At 44.0% G+C, this 23449-nt stretch overlaps 1 protein-coding gene across 1 annotated transcript in view; it reads left to right on the forward strand.

Annotated features, from left to right (window-relative positions):
* The window catches only part of GLRA3 (glycine receptor alpha 3), a 101219-nt gene that overhangs the window by 36636 nt on the left and 41134 nt on the right, over positions 1-23449 (forward strand). The window contains exon 4 of the mRNA XM_059721358.1: positions 5358-5440. Coding sequence (XP_059577341.1) covers positions 5358-5440 — 83 coding nt within the window. The remainder of the gene's footprint in view (positions 1-5357; positions 5441-23449) is intronic.

Genomic DNA, 23449 nt, shown 5'->3' on the forward strand with positions numbered 1-23449 from the left:
TTGCCTACAGCATACCAGAAGGTTTTGGCAGAACTAGGAATGAAACCCAAATCTCATAAGCAGTATTGTTTGAGAATGTCCATGAGTCTTTTCAAGTTTTACCCTTAATTCAACCCACACCCACAAATGATCAGGAGACCTGTACACAAGTGGCCAGGAGACCAAGAATTATGCTGTTAATATAATCTTACCCTAACAAAAAATTTACCCTACAACTAAGTCCAACAGCCAGTCCTACCTCATCTCCTGGGATTCCTCACAGATAAACCTTACCCATGATATTTTTAAAGTAACCATTATCAGAACGGCTCTTCTGAAGTTCCAGCTGGGGTTCTATGCTCTACCCTCACATGTATGTAAAGACTAAATGGCCACTCCTCTTCAAAGCCTACCAGGTAGTAATGGGTATATCAGGCTTAAGCTTATAAAAATGCCAGGTTGTCCCTGCTGTACATAAATGATATGTTGTACCTGCTCTTAAATACAAACAGTTTGAATACATCATAACAGCATGCCACAGAGCAGGGGTAGCCAAACTGCAGCATGGGTGCCATAAGTGGCACAGGCAGCCTCTGAGCATGGCACATGACAGATCACAGAAGGGACAGGCATCACAGCAGATAGGGCAGGAAGCAGAAAGCAAAACAGTAAATTGAGTAGGGAGCACAGGGAACCAGAAAGCAGAGCAGTAGATTGGGAACAGGACGGGGTTTGGACTAGCAATGCAGTTGCTCAGGGTTAAATTGTGCTTTGACAAATTTAGCTTGGCCCCAACTTCTACACAGAAGGCATGTCTATATGTGCTATCTACACATAAAATACTGTGCAGTAAGCTTTCCCTGGGACCGTGTCTACATGTGCACTCCACGATTGGAGTGAGGGCCCAACAGCAGGCAGCCACCAATGCAGGGGATGATATCCTAGCCCGCATGGCTGGGGCCGGTCTCCATGGAGACCCTAGTTTCACTGTCATAGCACAAGGCTGGGGTTGCCATGGAGATTGACCCCAGCCGTCATGGCAGGGCATGTGGCGGGGCAGGGCAGGGGGCTGCTCCAGAGGCACTGGGAACTTGTGGTGGGGGCAGCTTGGTCTGGGGGCCAGAGTAGAGCTGTGATCTGCTGCCTACATGCTTCGGGCAGGGATATGCAGGCAGCAGACTGTGGCTTTACTCTGGCTCTGGACCACACTGTCACTGCTGCAAGCAGCTGGGGCAGAGCTGCGATCTGCTGCTTGTACACCCCTGCCCAAAGCGTGCAGGCAGCAGATTGCAGATCTGCCCAGGTCCCAGGCTGCCCCCACCATAAGATCCCAGCAGCTCTGAAGCAACCTTCTTCCCTGCCCTGCCCCGCTGCACACCCTGCCAGCGTGGCTGGGGCTGATCCCCATGGCAACCCCAGTCTTGTACTATCATAGGGCAGTGGCTGGGGTCTCCACGGAGACAGGCCCCAGCCATGCGGGCAGGGACTGCTGGGTAATGGAGCCCACTGCCAGCCAGATCTGAGTCACAGGCTTGACTTTGCCCACCCCATCCTAGCTCCAGCTCCGATCAGTCATTCAGAGCAGGAGTGCTGGGAAGCAGGCAGCTGCCCGGGGGAAAGGACAGTTCTCCAACCCCCTATTTCCTAGGCTGACTGGGAACAATTTAGTCCCAGTCAGCTGTCTACCTGTGTGCTACCTGGTAGTAGAAAACCACACATTAACCTATTTTACTGTGCAGTAGCTGCTGAACACAGTTACATAGTGGTGTTTTACTGCACAGTAGGTTAGTCTGCTGTGCAGTAGAGTATTTTGTACAGACATGCCCAGAGTGGCTCACATGTTGGTCATAGGAGGAAGTACCAAGAGATAAAAATATTAACTTTCACATATTGTGAAACTTTGAGTATTTGGAAATACCTAATGCATTAAACATAATGACAAAATCTAGTTACTGTAATAAGCAACTTACTCTTGCTTCTTTTATCCCTCCTTCCCATGTGTCCTCTAACACTACTGCAGCAGCCAGTATTCTCATAAACACCGAGTTCTAGGAAAGAAATGCTTTGCACTGTTTGAAAAGTAGGCTTCAAAGGAACAAGGTACATGTCTTTGGTCTTATCTCTAACAGTTCCCAGGCATTACTAGTTGGAACTGAAGTATTTCACAAATTAAAAATAGAAGTTCATGCGTGACTGGTGCCTCCCGAGTCTGGCGGGCACCCCCAGTGACTGATTGCCAACTGGGCAAGCCGAGAACCACCAGCAGCAAAACTGGCAAATGCTTCTGCCAGCACTTCTGGTTCACGACTGGCACTTCCAGGGGGTGCAAGGCCAATCTAAGGCAATGCACATGCACCCACATGCACCCCTATGTGTTGCCAATGTAGAAGTGAATGATAAAGCATTTCAAAAAAGTTATGGATGTTGACTATCCTTTAAATTATGGTTTTTGGTACAGTTTATGGTATTTTTACTATCTGGACAAAAAAATCCAATCCACTTGACAATTTTTTAAATACACACTGACATAAGAAATGGTTAAATTTTTACATTAATTTATCAAGCTAGACCTACAAAACTGCAATTTTGAGAAAGCTGTTATAAGTGCTATAATAAAGAAGACATGCAAAGTGCATCTCTGATTTGGTATTTCATCTTGCAAGCTTATAGGGAATTGAATTATATGGGACATTTGGCTCTGATGGAGAGAAGGCCAGGTACATATAAACTGATGCACTGCAAGAATGAACAAAAAAATCAAAGTCTTATTTGAGCAGCAAAGGAAAAGTGCTAAGTAAGTCCCATTGCTCCCTCCTCCCAGGGCAATGGGGAAGAAACTTGTCAGGATTAGGCACATGGGAATTTTGGCTGATTTTTCCAGGATCACTTCATGTTCCAGTTCCCAATTATGCTAAGGCAGCAAGAGAACACCCTGCCCCTCCTTCCCTCCAAGAGAACAGTTATAAACAATGCTGAATGAATTGTCCCCATCATCTCTGACTTACATTTACATGCACTGACAGGATGGTTCCTGGAATCAGTTCAGATGGTACCACTAATCTGCCCTGTTCTCCCCTTGTACCATTCCCTTCAAGCACATAGAACAGGGATCAGCAAGGATAATACTTGGCTATAAGGACCAAATACTAGTCCTGCTGAAGTCATAGGATAGTTTTCTATTGACTTCAATGGAATTTGGTTAGTGCAGGGGTGCTCAACCTCTAGCTGGTGGGCCAGCTCTAGTGTGCAGAATCCTGTCATCTGGCCTACAGGGTTCCCAATAGGTCCAGAAATTTGGTGTGAGAGAGCAGTAGCAGCATTAATTGCTGCTCCCCTGCTGCCAAATTTCCAGATTGCAGGGAGCCCTGCAGGCTGGATAACATGGTCCTGTGGGGTAAAGTAGACCAGCACACAGCAAAATCTGGGCATACAGTCAGGCTGGTGCACAGTCAGATCTGAGATGTGGGGCTGGGCTGCCATGCAGGCTTGGTCCTGTATGCAGGATTGCTTCTGTGGTCCAAGCCCCCAAAGGATCCAGCCCACAGACTGACCCACTGCCACTTATCCAGCCTGAAGGGCCCAAAGTTTGAGTGTCACTGGCCTAATGGAGTAGTTTACATAGTTTGACATGCATTCAACAAACTATTGTATTAAAGTTATGGAAGCAAGCTAGAATTGTACTCAAATGAGACTAAGTTAGGTTATACAGTCCTTCTTGTATGAAGAATATATCTATGCTTATTCTCCCATAACTGAATAGCAAATATTTTGGAGGAATAGGAGAGCCAGTCTATGAAAGTCACAAATTTGCATCATCAATATGTAGCTGAGCATTCAAATGAAACTGAGCCAGTTTTTCTTTTGATGAGTATAGACAAAGTAGGTACATCTACATGAGAGGCTATGTTGCCGTAACGACAATCTATGGTGATGTAGCATTAGCAGGCACAAACTGTGATGCTGATGCTACTGCGCAGTAGGGTCAGAAAAGCCCCTACTGCTGGGACTGCACAGCAAGTACTAAATGACTGTACAATCACAACTGTGCAGTTGGGGGTATGGAAATACTGAAAAAGCCTCAAGTGTTGAGTTTTCTTAAATAAAGAAAACAATACCAAAGGGTGGGAAATCATAATTGTATATGAACAGTGTGCACAAGAAATGAATGAGCCAGCTCCAGTTTCTATTCCAAGAAATATTTAATTTTAAAAAGTACTAAAATACTCATTGTAGTGAGAAGTGGAACCAGACATCTCTTCTACTTTCTGAGTTTCCTACCCACTATGGTATAATAAGTCTTGTTTCCTCATTTTCCTCTATCTTCTCATTCTGGCCTAATGAATATTTTAATTTTGCCATGCCAAGTGGGACAGATTTAAATGGAGGGAGCAAGAGTGCTGCCACCCCAGCATATCCTCCTACCCATATAGGAGATACAGGTTCAAATCTCCTCAGGCAGAGGGGGGAATTGAATCTAAATGCTGTACCTCACATCCACTGAGCACTGGTTCCTTTTCCTGCTATAGTTTGTATAGGACCTGGTTCAGTAGCCAAAAGGCTATTGCACAAGGAATAATCAAGGTATAGTCCATATGATTCAATGTTCCTGCAGTTAGAGAAACTGCTTATACTGGCATGGTGTGCGCACACACCCATGTTATCATCATGCTGTGATTTACAGAAAGCACTCTGAAAACAAGAAAGACTATTTTCTTTCTCTGTACAGCTATTCCTTTCTTAAATCTCTAATAAGTATCACCCTAAGGAAGAATCATGGCATTTTTTAAAACGTAAAAATAAAATTAATGCCTATGTGTCTGTAACAAGAAATGTTACAGCGAGCACAAAATACAAAACACAATTTAAAACCAAACACATTTCTTCAACATGAAAACTTAAAGCAACATTTTTAAGACCTTCATGTTGGCAATTTAAGCATATTATTTCAGCGAAATAATGCTAACATTACTTTGCTACTGTGAATTTCAGCTAACATTTGTAATTTAATTCCTGTTGGGGAGAGAGTCTTTGTAAATCGTAAAGTATTTCAAATACAGTAATGTCTGTGTAAAACAGAGTAATGTAAAAATGTATTCTGTTAGTAAATTTCTTTAAAATTCCCATTTAGATAATATTGCTGTAAAAATAATGTTTTCTGAAAGCTTCCAATTATTTTTGACTTTCAGTATTTTTTGTCATCATATTAAACAGAATTCTTAAAAGAAGTCTAAAAAAGGTTCATTTCAATCATATTCCCCTGAGTGTTTCTTAACAATACATTGCATCGTTTTCAATTACTACTGACTGCTGGTGTTCTAATAACTCTGTCTATGGTATTTTTGTGATACATATTGAATAACTTTCTGTTATTCTTTCAGGTTGACTTTAATACTATCCTGTCCAATGGATCTCAAAAATTTTCCAATGGATGTGCAAACTTGCATAATGCAGCTGGAAAGCTGTAAGTATGAATAAAGTATTCTCCTATAAATATTAATATACAGATGACATCACATACTGAGATAGAAAGGATAGTGGTGTAGGGAATACTGGTTTGTTTTTTTAAGAATAATACTTCATTAGTATTTTGTGCAATTATGGATTGTCCATACCACATCCAGTACTGTATAAATAAAAAATGGGGAAGGATAGGCAGATTATGCCATCCTTATTTACATGGAGTAGTTCCTTAGTTCTGCAAGAACTCCCATTGAAATCAATGCTTCAGAAAAGTTATTAAGCTCCTAGGCAATATGAGTAGAGTGGCAAATTCTAATCCATTATTTGCTGAGTGTAATTTATTTTCAGAACAGAATAGTTCTTTAGCTCCATAGCTCAACATTTGCAACCAAGTGCTTCACAAATTCACCCTAATTTCAACATGCCTGTTTTTCGGTATGATAGCACCTTTTTCTACAACTCTGTTTGCTTTTGCCAAATATAGATTGTCTATATATTGGCTTGATTTATATATAAATATATTTGGATCAATGTAAATGGTAACAGACTATGCCTCTGTTGTCAGACCATTTAGTGGGCGCATCTCTGCTTAACTGTGGAGTTGACTAATTAGTTCTTCAGTACAGTAAATTAATTCTGCCATAAAATAGTACTGTTGGTGATCTTATGGTGGAGTCCAGGAGCAGTTGACTCTGACTCAAACAGTTCTGGAGTTTATTGCGTTACCTTAAGTGAACATGTAAATACACCCAGATGCACCCACTGAAGGTCAAACTGCTGCTTTGCAATACTCACACATAGGCAGGAAACATTATAATGTGTGTACATGTAAGTGTGCACCTCAAGATGGGAATCAGGGGGGAGATGTGCCCCTGTAAAGCAAAGAAAGGGACAGATCAGCCTGAATAAACACCCTGAAATCCACAACACTGTTAGGGTTCAAGAGAAAAAGTGAGTGGTCACTAATACCCCTTTAGAGCTTTATGGACGTCTTTATACATGCTTTGGGGCTGGGGAGGGCACTTTAATGAGAGGGGCTCCAAAAGCTTCTCTAATTAAAGTGCCCACAGTGACTTGTGTATTCAGTGTCCCGTGCTTCAAAATGGTGGCGGAGGCACTTTAATTAAAGCTCAGGAGGATTCCTACCTAGAGAAAAAGAGGGATTATATTCATTTTAACCAGTCCTGATATACCCATTCCTTCCTTAGCCTGCCCATCCTTTTGATCCATGCAACTCTCTGAACTGATAGAGTCCCTCAATAGGAACTATGGCATAAGCAGCACATTGAGCTATCTGGGTATAGAGGCAGAGACACAAATATAGAAGTAACCATTCAGATTGGATCAAATGAGCATAATGTGACCCTTGATTATTACAAGTCAAATCTTCTATTGACAAAGGATTTACTAAAATTAACTGGATGGGCTCAGTGAACTCTCTACCACATATTATTGTTTGCTGGCAAAATGACTAAGGAAAAGAACTTAACGGTATTAGGTTGTCCAACTGATAGTATTAAAACATGTATGGAGAGTCAAGGTTTAACACAATCCAGTTTTTGTTATGTTCTAATAATTGCAGAACCACAATGGGAAAAGCAAGATGACGACTCCCTCTCTATTTGAGTATACATTTATATTGGACTAGAAAAAAGACAAATCTTCAGATTAAAGAAGAATTTTATCAAAGTACTTATGAGTTAAAGTACACACACACACACACATAACATCACAAAATTACCATATTTACTTGCACTCCACACATGCCTCCCCCCCCCCCCCCCAAAAAAAAAACAAACAGCCCTCCAAAACTGGTATCATATGTAGGGAAAGTTATTTTTCTTCACTGTAATAGAAACTAGAGGTACACCAATACATTGGTCTGATATTGGATTGGTAGTGATATAAAGAAGACTGGCTGTATCAGATATCGGCCCGATGGGTGGAGGTGGGGTGTTGAGCCAGGGTTGCACCAGGCAGCTGGCTGCGGTGGTGCTGGGAGCAGAGTGGTGGTGAAATTTGGGGTGGATGCAGCATCCTCCCACCACCGGTGGTGCCTGCTGCAAGCCCAGCTCCCACTGAGAAGAGCCCCACACAGCCCCAGCTGCAGCCTGACCCACATCACCCCACCTTGTGCAGATCTACCCACCCCCACGCCCTCCCAAGGTGCAAGCAGCAGCAGAAGCTGCCTCCCCCCACATGAGCCATGGCTCCCACCCCTCCCCACCCCACCTGGGTAGCACCTGCCCCTGCTCCCTCCCTCCCTCACCATGGGGGGTGTTGATCTGCCCCCGCCCCATGCTCCTTCTCTCCCCCCTCCCTTTCTACCACACTGGACTAGCAGCTGAAGGCAGCCGTACTGGAAATCGGATCGGTATCAGCTGATATTCCTCCTTAAATATCAACTATCAGTATTAGCCCCAAAAATCTATATTGGTGCACCCCTAATAGAAACAGATAAAAATATTAGAACACAGCATCTGCTTGCTTTTGGCTGCCAATATGCCTACCATTTGTCCCTGGACCCCGGCAAGCAGAAGAGGTGAAGTTTTTTGGTTAACTCTCTTATATCTGTACCTAGTTGCTGAGAACTGTAGCTTGTGTCTGAAGAAGAAATTTTTCTGGCTCAGGGCAAATGAGCAACTGCTTGCAGTCTGTTTTGTATTGATGAGGACAGTGGGGTGGGAACAATACTTTATTATTACAAGCACTTATATAGAGAACTACTATACAGCAGATCATACAACAGCTGAACATGCTTATATAAAAAGGCATCTGGTTTCTTTATAGCAACATTGTAGAAGCTCACAAATTCCCACACACTGCACCATAGGGAACTGATCTATATTAGCTCTACTGTATTTTCCAGCAGAATATTTTACACTGAAGTCTTGGTGTTAATCATCCAGTTCAGTGGGAGTAAATGCCCTGCTGCACATTTGCAGAGCATGTGGAGCAATGCTCACAGAGAGCTGCACAAAAATAAAAATCTTTTTTTTTTTCCAGTTGTGTATATAAACACTCTTCTAATCACAGAAGCAAAAGTATGCCCTTATTCAGAAAAAAAAAGCTAGACTAACATAGCTGTTATTTGATAGCAAAGGGAACTCGTGAGGGGGTAATGCCCCTTCCCTTACTTTTTGGTTTCTAATTGGGACTCCAGTCAGAGACAGGAGAGGAAGAGGTGTTTGCCCATCACTTCCACTGACCAGCTGCATCCAAATCTTTGTCATCAAAGTCTTTGCTAGGAATTTCTTGGGGAGGGGGGAAGTGAGGAGGAGAGGAAAGAAAGCTCACTTAGAAGGGATTCAATAAATTCAGGTATTTTACAAGAAAATAAAGAGAATGAGTTTTACCATAAATCTGCTGCTTACATAGTAACTGCCTGCATCAGGCAGCCCCCACACTGAAGCACCCTTTTGCCCCAGCCAGCCCCAGTCACCATCTACACATGCATTTCAGCACACATAACTACTCCAATGTAGAATAGTACTTGTCTCAGACAGTACTATCCTGCAACACAGTTAATTAATTTTCTGCACCCTAATACAGGCATGTGTGTAAATGGTGACATTTTACTGCTAATCAGTCAGCTCTGTAGTAAAGCGCACCTGTAGATGCACCCTGTTTGTACTAAAAGTAGGAGAGTGTGCATAGGGACAGTTATCCCTGCTGTCAGAGGCTTAACAAGCTATTTCAGTGCCCAGGGTGGGGTAGCAGGGGAAATTGTGCTCTGACCGATGGAAGGTAGGGATAGCGAGAGCATGTTACCTGCTGTAGATTGCTCCCTGCCCCCAGGAGCTACCTGCTGCCAGGGCTCTACCACGGGAGCCTAGGCAGGGACAATGTCTCCCATGCCTCAGCAGCAGGGAGCTCCCAGAGATGATTGTTCCCAGCCCCAGCTCCATGATCACTAAAATGGAGCTGTGAAGAGACTTGGAGCTTGTTCCCAGCCCCGACTCTGCAATCACAGAGTGGGGGCTGGAAACAAGCTTCAAGCCTGTTCCCAGGCTTGGCACATGCAGCCTGGAGGTGGCTGGGGACTGCCACATTTTGGGACATTCCCATCCTCCAAAATGGGACAGTCCCCAGCTACCTGCAGGCTGCACGAGCAGACTTCCCTGTGCAGCCGGGGGCTAGCCAGGAACTGTCCCAGTCAGGGGCAGGTCCCAGCCTATGCCCCAATCAGGCAATTGAGACACTGGGCTTGGAAAGAGCTGCAAGGGAGAGGCAGATCCCAGCCACCTGGCCCAATCCACAAGTGGGGTAACTACAAGCAAGCCCCTGGGGATTTCCCACCCAGCTGAGGGCTTGCTGCTAGCTGCTCCACTAGCAGATCAGGGCAGGGTGCTGAGATCTGCCCCTCCCGTGCAGCTCTTTCTAAGCTCCCTACCCCCAACTAGGGAGTTGGGGCTGGGAGTTCTCTGTTGCTGGGGCAGAGAGACATTGTCGCCACCTAGGCTCCAGTAGCAGAGCCCACCCCAGCACCAGGCAGCTCCCAGGGGCAGTGAACAATCTTCCAGCCCCTGCCAGGAGACACCTGTCTCCTGGCCTCATGCTTCCTGCCAGCCCAGAGTTTCCCCTGGCTGCTGCAGGGGGCCAGTGCAGGTCTGGAGGGGGCAGGAGCAGATTGCTGCTGATATACAATCTGTACCTGGGGCCTTACCACAAGCAAGCTGATCAATAGCTTTTTCTACTTCTTCTAAGGTAGGTTCATGGTCAAGCATCATCAGGGTTGAGATATTCTCAGGTGCGTTGAGAGTGGAGTCACAGACCACATTTTTACAAGAATAGATTCATAGATGTTAGGGTTGGAAGGGACCTCAATAGATCATCGAGGCCGACCCCCTGCATAAGCAGGAAAGAGTGCTGGGTCTAGATGACCCCAGCTAGACACTCATCTAACCTCCTCTTGAAGACCCCCAGGGTAGGGGAGAGCACCACCTCCCTTGGGAGCCCGTTCCAGACCTTGGCCACTCGAACTGTGAAGAAGTTCTTCCTAATGTCCAATCTAAATCTGCTCTCTGCTAGCTTGTGGCCATTATTTCTTGTAACACCCGGGGGCGCCTTGGTGAATAAATCCTCACCAATTCCCTTCTGTGCCCCCGTGATGAACTTATAGGCAGCCACAAGGTCGCCTCTCAACCTTCTCTTGCGGAGGCTGAAAAGGTCCAGTTTCTCTAGTCTCTCCTCGTAGGGCTGCAGGCCCTTGACCATACGAGTTGCCTTTCTCTGGACCCTCTCCAGGTTATCCGCATCCTTCTTGAAGTGTGGCGCCCAGAATTGCACGCAGTACTCCAACTGCTGTCTGACCAGCGCCCGATAGAGGGGAAGTACCACCTCCTTGGACCTATTCCTCATGCATCTGCTGATGCACGATAAAGTGCCATTGGCTTTTCTGATGGCTTCGTCACACTGCCGGCTCATGTTAATCTTGGAGTCCACTAGGACTCCAAAATCCCTTTCCACCTCTGTGCCACCCAGCAGGTCATTCCCTAGGCTATAGGTGTGCTGGACATTTTTCCTCCCTAGGTGCAGCACTTTGCATTTCTCCTTGTTGAACTGCATCCTGTTGTTTTCTGCCCACTTGTCCAACCTATCCAGGTCTGCCTGCAGCTGTTCCCTGCCCTCCGGCGTGTCCACTTCTCCCCATAGCTTTGTGTCATCTGCAAACTTGGACAGAGTACATTTGACTCCCTCATCCAAGTCCCTGATGAAGACATTAAAGAGTATCGGTCCAAGGACCGAGCCCTGCGGGACCCCACTGCCCACACCCTTCCAGGTTGAGACCGACCCATCCACCACGACTCTTTGGGTGCGGCCTTCTAGCCAATTCGCCACCCACTGGACTGTGTAGTCATCCACATCACAGCCTCTTAACTTGTTCACCAGTATGGGGTGGGATACCGTATCGAAGGCCTTCCTGAAGTCTAAGTATGCGACATCCACCCCTCCTCCTGTGTCCAGGCGTTTCGTAACCTGGTCATAGAAAGAGACTAGATTGGACAGGCACGATCTGCCCGCCACAAACCCGTGCTGGTTTCCCCTCAGCATAATTTGCCCTGCCAGGCTTTCACAAATGTGAGCCTTGATATTTTTTTCAAAGACTTTACCAAGGATTGAGGCGAGACTGACCGGCCTATAGTTGCCCGGGTCCTCCTTCCTCCCCTTTTTGAAAATGGGGACCACATTGGCCCTTTTCCAGTCCTCCGGGACTTGGCCAGTGCGCCATGAGCACTCGAATATTCCCTCCAGCGGCTCTGCAATGATGTCGGCCAGTGCTTTCAGCACCCTCGGATGGAGCCCATCCGGGCCTGCCGATTTAAAGGCATCCAGTTCATCCAAATGACTCTGCACCACCTCAGGATTTACATATGGAAGTCTGGCGCCTTGCTGCTGCTACTCTACAACCCCAGTGAGAGACTTGTCCTGCCCCTCACTTAGGAACACTGAGGCAAAGAACTTGTTGAGGAGTTCAGCCTTGTCCCCCCTGTCTGTCACCAATTGTTTCTGCCCATTTAGCAATGGTCCTATTCCTCCCTGGGCCTTCCTTTTACTCCCAATATATCTATAAAACAATTTCTTGTTGTCTTTTACTTGGGTTGCCATCCTCAGCTCCATGGTAGCTTTGGCCCGCCTAACTGCCTCCCTACAAGCACGAGCAGAGGAGGTATATTCATCTTTAGTGATCTCACCTTGTTTCCACTTTTTATGTGCTCCCCTTTTGGCCCTTAGGCTGCCCTGGATTTCTCTGGTCAGCCAGGGAAGCCTCCTGGCCCCTTTCCCTTTTTTGCCTCGCTCGGGGATCGTCTTGCTTTGTGCCCGAAGGATCGTTTCCTTTAGGCACAGCCACCCTTCTTGGGCTCCCATCCCTTCAAAACTCCTACTCTGCAGTGCTTCTTTGACTAATCGCCTGAGTGCATTGAGATCAGCTTTCCTAAAGTCTAGCACTTTCACCCTACTAGTTACCTTACCCACTCGCCGTCTTATCTTGAATTCTATTATTAGGTGATCACTGTCTCCCAAATGGCTACCGATCTGGAGGTCCCCTATCATGTCATCCCCCGTTGCCAATACCAGATCCAGTATGGCATTCCCCCTAGTGGGACCATGCACCTCCTGTGTCAGGTGGAGGTCCTGTATACAGGTTAGAAACCTGCGTGAGCGATGGGACCTTGCTGTCTGCGTCTCCCAGCAGATGTCCGGGTAGTTTAGGTCCCCCATGACTACCGCCTCCTTAGCTTTTATGGTCTCCGAGAGTTTGCTTCAGGAGCCCCGCATCTATTTCTTCCCCTTGGTGTGGGGGTCTGTAGCATACCCCTACTACCAAATCCCTTTCTCCTTGCCCCCCATGTAGCCTAAACCACAATCCTTCTACTTCCTCAACCTTGGATTCTGTCTTGATGAGGGTTGATGTATATTGCTCACTGACATAAAGTGCAACCCCCCCCCCCCTTTCTTCCCTGACCTGTCCTTTCTGTACAATCTATAGCCCTCAATATGTACCGCCCAGTCATGGGATGAATCCGACCAGGTCTCTGTTAGCCCCACTAAGTCATAGGTGTTTAGTGCAAGCAGGAGCGCTAGTTCATCCTGCTTGTTCCCCATGCTCCTAGCATTAGTATATAGGCACTTGAGCCCTGCAACTGGTGCCTTTGCTGCCCCCCCGCTCCGAGTCCCAAGGGGCCCATTGTTTCTTACCTTCTTGTTTCTTACCTGTTCTGTAGTGCTGGTCTCCCCATGGCTTTCAGGTTTCCAATGTTCTCCTTCTTCAAGCTGGGCTGTCCTTGTGGGTGCCACATGGTTTGGTGGTCCACAGCTTCCCCTGCCCTCGTACTCCCCTCCCCCCGACAAGCCTAGTTTAAAGCCCGCCGGAGGAGATCCACCAACCTAGTAGAAAACACACGCTTACCTTTGGGGGACAGGTGAAGGCCATCCCAGCTGAGCATGTCCCTCGTTGTGATGTGCGGGTCATTGTCCAGGAAGCCGAAGCCTGCCTCAAGACACCACTGCCGAAGTCGCCAGTTGGTCTCTCTGATGCAGTTCTCCTGCCGTCTTCCTCGTCTGGTCACTGGTAGGATGGAAGAGAAAACCACCTGTGCACCAAACTCTTTCAGCACGCCACCCAGAGCACTGTAGTCCGCCATCAGGTGATCGGGGGTTCTCCTGGCTGCATCATTAGTACCCACATGGACTAGGACCATGGGGTAGTAATCAGTGGGCTTGACCCTGGCCTGGATTACCTCTGTCACATCCCTAATCTTTGCTCCAGGGAGGCAGCATACCTCTCGTGCCGAGGGGTCCTGGCGACAGATGGGCCCTTCCGTACCTCTCAGGATGGAGTCGCCTATGACGAGCACTCGTCGTCTCCTCCTCTGGGTCTTCATGGATCTCTTGATCTGTTCGGAGTGTGAATAACGTGGTGTTTCTTCTTGCCCAAGGGTTTCCTTCTCCCCTTCCATCTCCTGCAGGGTCGCCAGGGCCTCGTACCTGTTCACCAGTCGGACTGGAGAAGCTGGTACCGGTTCACTGCGAGCTGCTCCGGTCCTGGCTGTGACCGTCTGCCACTCTGCTGCAGAGGGCACTCCCCGGGCTGCTTCTTCCTTGGGTGCCTGGGCCTGCAGGGAAAGGAAATAACTATAGGAAGGAAATAATAATAGAGTTATGAGCAATGTTCGACCCATCAATCCATCTGTTTATTGTGGTCATAGATGATTTCAACTGTGGAGGATTTTAAAGGGGTAGTCTTCCTCAGAGCAGGCCTGAGCTTTCCTGATGCCCCCATACATTGCTTGCATGTTACCTCGGTCAGCAGCTTTTTGCATGCTTTCGCACAATTCTCTTCAACTTCATTACATGGCTTAAGATATGATACAGCACCTGAGACAGTTTTAATGAATTGAGATTATGTGTCTTCAGCTTTCAGTTGCGTGGCATTTATTCATGGTAAGAAGAATGTCTTGCTCTTATACAATTTCTTGGGATGCAACTAGACTTTGGTGTATACCAATGAGTGATCGGTATCACAGCACTCTGATACGATTGCATCATGATTACATCATGCAAGACTCATGAGCCAGTGAATCAAGTTGAGTTGATACCAGTGTCCAGATTGTGGGTGGCAGCAAGACACTTGCTTTGTGTTGAGGTTTCATATTGAAGAAAGAATTTGTTATACATAGCTCATTGCATAAACATAGCTCAAGCAAACGTTGTCTGAGCTATGTCCGAGGGTTTTACAACTTACCCTTTGCAAATTGACAATGTTTTAAACCAATCTCATTCACAACATGTAAAACAATTGTTTTATTACCATTTTTTATAAAAGTAAAATCAAACAATCCTCATTCTGAAGGCTTCCATTCTCCCTATACAGACCTCCCAAACATGTAGAAAAATATTGCCAATTAATCTCTATCTTGCTTTCAGTTGTCTTGCTTGCTTCTTTTACCCTAGCAAACTGTTCTTAATGGGGTTATTAGAATACATCTCTATAAACTCAAAATATACATGAACGCTTGATTTTTTCCAGAGACATTGCAGGAGGGCAGATGCTGGAACACTCAAAGGTTTTTTTCTTACAATAGGTAATTAGAAATGCTGCTCTATATATTTTTTCCTCCATCTATTATCTACACAATTTACCTAAACTGTGACTGATCATACACACCTTATTCATTTGAATAACTCTAAATATGCAAGAGTACTATTTGAGTCAATAGGATTGTTTTTATAAGGATTACTCACCCAATTAAAGGTTACAAGGTAGGACTCAGTTATTTATAATGACAAGTTGAAACTTGCTCAGCGCACCTGCTGTCGTAAAGAAGTCTTTCTTAAAATAGAAATGAGCAGCTTTTGTTTAGTAACAGATTCCTCACCAGTACTGCTACTCTTCCCCACAGGAGGCAGAGGTCTAAGTAACATTAATTTGCACCTTTTGTCCCATGATCATTCCTTAGTAACACATTCAGTCTTCACCAGTCATTGGAACAGCATTCCCAAGGTTCCTACAAGCCCCTGGAGCTACAGCTATAGGTAGGAACAGTGAAATGTACTACTTAGTTCATCAAGATGGGTAGGAAAATAATTTTAGTTATGAGTATTCATGTTTGTCCCAATTTTTATGAATAAACTTTACCAAAATATTAGTGGAAAATAGTTTTATATTCTTAACTAAAGTGAATAATTTTTATATTAAAAAGAAGGAAAATAATTGAATGCATATAGCAAGCATAGAAATAAATGAGGATGTGTTTTTGTCAGGGCAGCTTGAAGGCATCTGTGATAATTTGATTTCTGCTCTGTTAGAGTAATACACAAAGTAATGGCAACTAGAAATACATGTTTTCCTGTGGCAAATCTCCTAGGCAAAAGATTTTCCTTCTAATGTGTTAAGAGCTGCTTGTCTCTACATTGCACAGCATCAAAAGAACAATTTAACCTTACTGCATTTGGTTTTTCCTGTATTACACGGTGCAGCTACACATGAGTTTTACTGCTGAGTTGACTAATTAGCTTTGTAGTAAAGTGTCACAATCTATACATTCACCAATATTATGGTGCAGTAAATTAACTCTGCCATAGGATAGTATTGTGGGGTCAGTACTATCCTATGGTGTAGTAATTTATTCGGCTGATGCACGTGTACACAGTGATGGGGCTGGCTGGGGCACAAGGGTGCTAAAGTGTGAGGGGCTGCCTACCTCCTAGCCCTGCGTTTTAGCGCCCTTGTGCCCTAGCCAACCCCTCTGCCACCTAACACTGCTGTACAGAGCCCAGGGCTGACGCCCCAAACTGCCTGCCAACCTGGAGCTGCTTTGCTGCAGTCTTGGGCATATGTGCAGACACTGCACCCAGGACAGTTTTTTCTAATGCAAACTGCACCAGAATTTATCATGTCACATTAATTGCATGTATATATGTACCTACTATTATTTGTGAAATATAATTTCTGTGAAATTTGATATTGCAAAACCTAACACAATAGCTAAAGTAAAAGGCTTACATAAAGATTAAGCCAGTTAGCAAGGGAGAAACTGGCTACAAAATGTAGATATTTGTTAAGATGTATGAAAATTTCTCAAGTGATTTTTTTTGGTAAGTATTATCTCTCTTTAATGTTTAAACTTAATGGCTTTTCCCCTTCCTTTTCTCCTTTGTTGATCCCCTCAGAGGGCAATCAATGGGGTCAGGCTCTAGACAGATAGCTAGAAGGGGGACAAAGACTTTGCATATAAGGAAAGAAATAGTAAGTCTAAAAGCAGGCTTGGGGTATGGTGTGCTGCATACAGTTCCCTTCTACCCAGCCCTACAGAACAGAGGCACAGAAGATAATACATTCTGGAAGTAGGCTGCCTTTCTGTTTCACTCTTACCACTGGGGGCCAAAGAGCAGAGGCACTATTTGGGGTCAGAGTAGCTATGCAGGCACAGAGCCTCCATGCTCCCAAACCACAAGGTGAGGAAATGACCACTCTCTCCCTGCTTGCAAGCTGAAACAATGATGAATTCACTGGGGGAATATGTCAACCTGTAATTTTTCCTCAAGGTAGAGGAGATCCAATCCATTGCACTGTAGTTGCATTTGTAAAGTACAGGCAGTCCTCGGACTTACAACACAACTGGTTCTTGAAAAACGCATCTTAAGTTGAAACGTTGCAACTCAGAACCAATTTTCCCAGACAAAACAATGTGATAAATGGGGGATTGGTTCCTGAACCAAGGCCCAATATCCTATTTTCACCAAAAATAACCCAGAGTTTTGTACTCAATCAGTTATAGATGAGTAATATAGCTACATTAATGTATTTATATTGTAAATAGCAAACATATTGATTTGGAAGGGCTTCTTTGAGGCGACTTTGCTGGACTTTTTGAAGGGCTCTTGGTTGGACTTTTTGAAGGGTCCTTGGCTGGAGTCTTCTCAGAAGTCTTGGCTGCAGGTTTTTTCTGGAGCTTTGTCTGCTTGGTGTCTAAGGAAGTTTGGACAGGTGTTCTCCAGGGAGATGAGCAATGCAGTGAACTTGTTCGCTGGCACCACATCATGTCAGATCAAACATTGTAAAGTCGAAAGTGACGTCAGAAAGTTGAAACAGGGTGTCAATTTATAAACGTTGTAAGTACGAAATGTTGCAACTTGAAACGTGAGCTGAGGACTGCCTGTATGCTTTAGGTGTGGACAGTACATGCCACTATAAAGATATGAAAGAATGGCAGAGAAAAGGCAACTTAAAACCATAAATGAAAGGTTCCCAATCTAAGGTAGATGAACTCCATCCAACCCCTCCCCCCCCCAAAAAAACAAAAAAAAAATCATGGTAGTGATTCAGTGGTTGCTGCATAAGCACATACAGAAACTTATCAACATTAACTCTATACAGAAATGTTTCTGTAGGTTTCAGAAACAGGGTTTGAATTACGGGAGAGTTCAGGGGGGCTGAGCCCCCCTCTCTCCCATGAGACAGGAGCCCCCTCTGTAAGATTTGAAAATCATAACTTGAGGGGCGAGGTCTCTGATTGGATTGCTCCTTCACTTAGGGGGATATGTTAATCAATGAAATTAAAAAATTTAGATCATTTTGACCCCCCACAAGAGTCAAAGTGTAATTTGAACCCTGTTCCAAAGAGTACAAAGTTTGAGAAACATGAGGTCAGAACTAAGGAGCAGGTTTTTTTATTGACATAAGCACCTGTAAACCCAGCAGGTTTGCAGTCAAAAATACATGCAGTAGTTCTGCTGTAAACAATATTCTGCTCTCTTAAGGCAGGGAAAAATAGGAACAGAGGAGTCTGCATCTTCTGAGGGAAATAACTTTCTAGAATTACTTAGAAGTTATTTTAAAAGATGCCCAAGGAGTCGGAGATTAATTTTCCTGTAGATCATTAGGCATCATAGACCTGTCAGCTACACCCATGATTTACAATCATCCTATACCCCTGAAGGAAGAACACAATAGCAATAGCACAATATTTTCAAGGAAATTTTCAAGGAAATTTTTCAAGCATATTTTCTCCTGATATGGATTTTTTTTGTATTAATTGGTTCATTCATTTAGCCCTTCATTTATTATTCCATTTTCCAGCATGTTATATTCATTTCATTCATACAATATTTTACAATAATTAGTTATTAATGATTAATAGTTATAATAAATATTTCTTGAGTTTGGAGTCACTCATGTTAAACTGGCAAATCCTCCACCTGCTCCATAATTTCTGCTCAGGTCACAGTTCAAAGATCTGCCAAATGTTTTGCTTTCAGAACTGTAATCTGCTGGCAGGTTCTCAGTTTCCACTTTCCTGGAAGCATGCTTTTGGACTGCCTTGCAGAAAAGTAGTGAAATCACTGTAGTCAAAATGATGCTATTTCCTACCTCATCAGGATGCCTAAAGATTTGCTTGGATTCACTCAGCAAAGCAACATCATTCTTCAACATGGGAAAAATGAGAGCAGAACTCCGATAAATCACTGTAATGAGGAGAACTATAAGGAAAATGTCTAGTCAAATCAGACTCTTTCCATTTACTGTATAGAATCTCTAGAGATTCTTGAGCATTTTCCTGTGTATGTGAGTTGATGAGATGGGTATGCAATAGTCTGACTAAGGTAAAATTATGTGGACAAATTTCTATCAGATGATTTAATCCTCAAATTTTCATCAGTGATTTACAGTTCTTCCTCTTTGGGTTAGAAACCTTATTACAGAAGTTATGAAAAATGGTAGCATTTAGTTGGTACAGTATAATTGGTGCATTGGAAAACAGGGAAAACTCTAGGAACAGCTCAATAGGGGTATGCGAAGCAGGCCCTATTTGATTGGGATTTGGCCCGAATCAGGGACAGTGATTCGATTTGTTGATTCCGGGGGCTCCCCAGCACGCTCCCTGGCAGACCTGTAGGTGGACTGGAAGTGCTTCTGGTCCACTTCCAGGTCTGCTGCTGAGCATGCTGGGGAGCACTCCCATGCTTTTGTGGGACACTCCATGCACCCCCACATTGCAGCAGTCACAAGCCCCTGCTACCTAGAGGTACAGTATATAGAAAAAAAATTTAAAGCTGTCTCTATGTCCGAATCTCCAAATCTTTCCAAATCTCTCCAAATCAATTCAGAGGGTTCCAATTTGATTTGGAGAGATTAAAGGGTCCTCTGATTTGATTAAAATTCAGAGATTTGGCCACCAAATTGGGCCAAATCTCTGCTGAACTGAATCAGGGACCGAAGCTTCACACAGCCCTACAGCTCAGCCCCTCAAGTGTTGTAAAATGGCTTAGTTTCATTAAGGTCTACAGATCCAAACTGACTTTCAGCAGCTGGGAACAGCCCCTTTATTTTTACATATGGGACTGTCCTTCATAACATACTTTAAATAATAATTATAATTTTTTGGAGATACAGATATGTATAGTATGTATATGTATACACATACATTATACATAGACCCGTTACATTTTTTCTCTCATCAGCATGCTGACTAAAGCTGATCAGAATATTTTTGACAAGATGTTTTTGACAAAGATTCTATTACAGCAGGATTTGTTCTGGCTTTTTTTTTTTTTTTTTTTTGATCACAGAAGAGTGGCTTAATCTTAATTTTAAACTGAAATGGCTTAAACTGTCTAAGGACAGGAAGTTTGTGTGCCATTGCTATTTACAGGTATTTCTGTAGGGTTGAGTCCACTTAATTCAAAATTGTCATCTGCAGGCTAGAATCACAAATAATTATCTGTCTAGTTAGGGAATCTTTGATGATTCCAAAAACAGACAGAACTGAGATCTCCGGTCTCTGTATATATTTCCTTTCTTGCTTTTTAGTTGTGGATAAAAATCAGTACCTCTCTATAGTCCTGCTTTGTGTGGTGTCATAGTTCTAATCAGACCACCTTTATCAGCTGTTCTAGTATTTCAGGCATTAATCCTGACAGAAAGGTCTTGTTCACTTCCTATCCATCTTTACTTGACGATAGTAAAAAAAAAATAAAAAAATACCTGCATTTTCTCATTTTTTGTCCTCTCAGTACAGACTCACTTTTGGCTTTCTCTTGTTCTCTGCTTCTGAGAGCATTTTGTCTTGAATACCCAGCTCTCTCAACCAATATCTTTGTTTCTTCTTACTACCTATTTGCTCTGTTGCTTGATGCTGCTTTGTTTGCTTGTTAATCACATTTTCTCCTTTGCTGAAGGTCTCATTTTGCTGCCATGTTTTATTATTCACCTGTTCAGTAGTAATGTGAAAAAAATAACTCCATGTTAGTTTAGTTTTACAAACTTTTTATTAAGAACTATTAACAGATATTCTGCCAATGCAGTTAAATCTTATTTATATGTACAGAATCCTTGGAGCTTCCTCTTTGTGTAGCAGAAAGCCCCCTTTTCCTCTTGCCTGCATTTGCTCTCCCCTCTTTGGATATGTTTCTCTTTTTCTACCTTTTCTTCCTTCCTCTCTCTTTCACTTTAAGATAAGGAATTGTGTTTTAAAATTTGTGTGTGTGCATTTTGTATCTCCCCTTGTAGTTTGGTATTTTTTATCTATTTGTGTGCCATGGCATTTGTAGCTTATATTTTATACTCCTCACCTTTCAACTTTCAACTAAATGTGTTTTAGTAAGTTATACATTGTAACAATGTTAACAAGGGTAGGAATCAAACTGTCCTTCACTGTATCAGGCTGGCCCCTGAAAGAGCGAGTGAATCAGTGATTGAATGTGTAACGTGATTGAATGTGTAACATAGTAGCAGACAGCAATTATCACCTGGAAGCTGCAGATCAACCAATGGAAGAACTCTATAGAAGACAATGTAACAACCGGGAAATCTCTAAACGTCACTGATCAAGGGCTAGAAGCCCTGGCCTGAGTTAAGCAACGCCTGGGACCAACTTTTGGGCTGAATATCTCCAGATCAACCACTCCCAGAGCCCTATTCTAAATTCATCAATGGACTCCCAAACCTGCACGTTCATGTGGACAACCCCTGGGGCTGATAGATGCCATCCAGTAGCCACTGAGGTGGGGGGGGGGAAGTCCCACAAGGGTCAGTGACCCCTGGATTGGGCAAACCTGAAAACTGGGGAGTCACCAAAGTCTGCCAAGGACAGATAAAAGGCAGTGAAAAGTGACCCTCAGGGGCGCCCTCTTGATCTCTAACTCGACCAGACCTGTCCAGCCAGAAGGACCAGCCGGCGACCCCCTTCTGGAAGATCACACCACACTGAAAGAAGCCTCAACGACAGACTCCAGCACTTGTAGGATAGGTATACCTGACTCTGTAGCCTGCTACTGTGTGTGTGTGTATGTGTGTGCGGGGGGGGGGGGGGGGGACCAGCCCCAAGGTTTATGATTACAGTGTTTCAATCTGCCTAATAAACTAGAATTTTAAGGATCCTGAGTTGGACATTTGTAGCCAACATTTGCACTTCCCTGTTACTTACTATGCAACTCTTTCCTAGTTTTCTGTAAAATGGTAAATGTTGTCACAACCCAGTGATTTTGGTGCCTCAGCACAGTGGAATTTTCCCACCACATTAGAGCCTCTTGCAAAGTAGAGGTTTTCTGTTGCAGCAGAAAACCCCTGGTGCAAGAGAGTTCCCGCCATTCGAATGCAAATTTGTGTCCTGCTATTGGCCAGTTCTAAATTATGCACACGTGGCGGCTAGTAATTGGCTTGCTAGCTGTTTAAAAATTAGCGCGACTTCAGCCCAAGTCGGAGAACTTTGAGCACGCTGCATAGTGCCTCTGGAGAGATCTGACTCGTGGCTGAGCTGATCGATAGACTGATCACCTATCGATTCTTCTCCCCGTCGCCGAGCGCAATCCCAGATGTATCCTTTTCCCTGCCAGCCTGATTTGTAGACAGACGTGCTGGCCTGAGCCCTGCCAGCTGGAACAACTAACGTAGTTGTTCAGACAACTGGACTGTTTTCGTCACAACCACAAGCAACGTAAGTCAAGTTTTACAACCATAAAGCTTTCTCGGCCTCTCTATTCACCAGCCCGCCCGATGAACGAGCAATTATTAAATCACCTCGAGTCGGCTTTGGCCATCTGAGACAAATGTATTATACTGTAATTGGCTACAGGCAATCCTCATGTGTTCCAGAAATAAAGAGATCTTGATTTTGGTTACAGGGCACAAGAAAGAGGTTAGTTACATTTTTAAACAAACTGGGTCCAGAAATTACCATATTTTCTCGCATACCACATGATGCCCCTCAGATAAGCCACTTACCTTGTTTTGGGGAAGGAAGAATGAAGAAAAAAATAAAAAAAGAAGATATTTTCAGAGTTATGCTTCAGTACAGCTGAGACAGAACCTAATATTTAGGTCACTCACACTCCCTTTCCTGGTCAAGCAAAAACTAACCCTTTCACAGCTGAACTGTTACCAGCTCTTAGTTGCTCTGTCCAAAAGCTGAATTATAGCTGTTGCAACTATAGCTATTGCTGAAGACTAGGGGCAAATCTAGAATTTGAAAACAGCTAAAAAAAAAAAAAAAAAGTCTGCAGAGTTGTGAGGTAGAAGAGAGACCAGGAGTAGCTAATTAGCAAATTCTTCAGCAAAATTGCCAAAGAAAGGATAACTTGATTAAGGGAATATGAAGGCCATTTCAAGGGGAAGTGCACCATTAGTACCCATTGAGTGAAGAACCATTAGCAAGAAAAAAGGAGCTTCTAATGAGCCATGAAGTCAATCGATTCCCTCAGTATTGGCTGTAGATAAATGTCATTGCTGCTATTCTGGGCAGAAAATCAGTTACCCCATTTAAGACATACACCCATATTTTGGAAGACTAATATGGGAGGGAAAGGTTCATGTGGCATGCAAGTAAGTATAATATAACATTTTATAAGCAGCAAGGTTTTTTGGTGCTTTTATTAGATCAGCTGGGTAGTGATCAATGGGTTCAATAAATATAAACATACAACACATGGAAAGAAAATCTTTAATAGTGGAGCAGTGGGCAATGTCTGCAGACCCATTCTGGCTCTGACTAACCAAATATAGTTACCA

The sequence above is a fragment of the Alligator mississippiensis genome, chromosome 2, assembly GCF_030867095.1.
Source record: "Alligator mississippiensis isolate rAllMis1 chromosome 2, rAllMis1, whole genome shotgun sequence".
Classification (NCBI taxonomy): domain Eukaryota; kingdom Metazoa; phylum Chordata; order Crocodylia; family Alligatoridae; genus Alligator; species Alligator mississippiensis.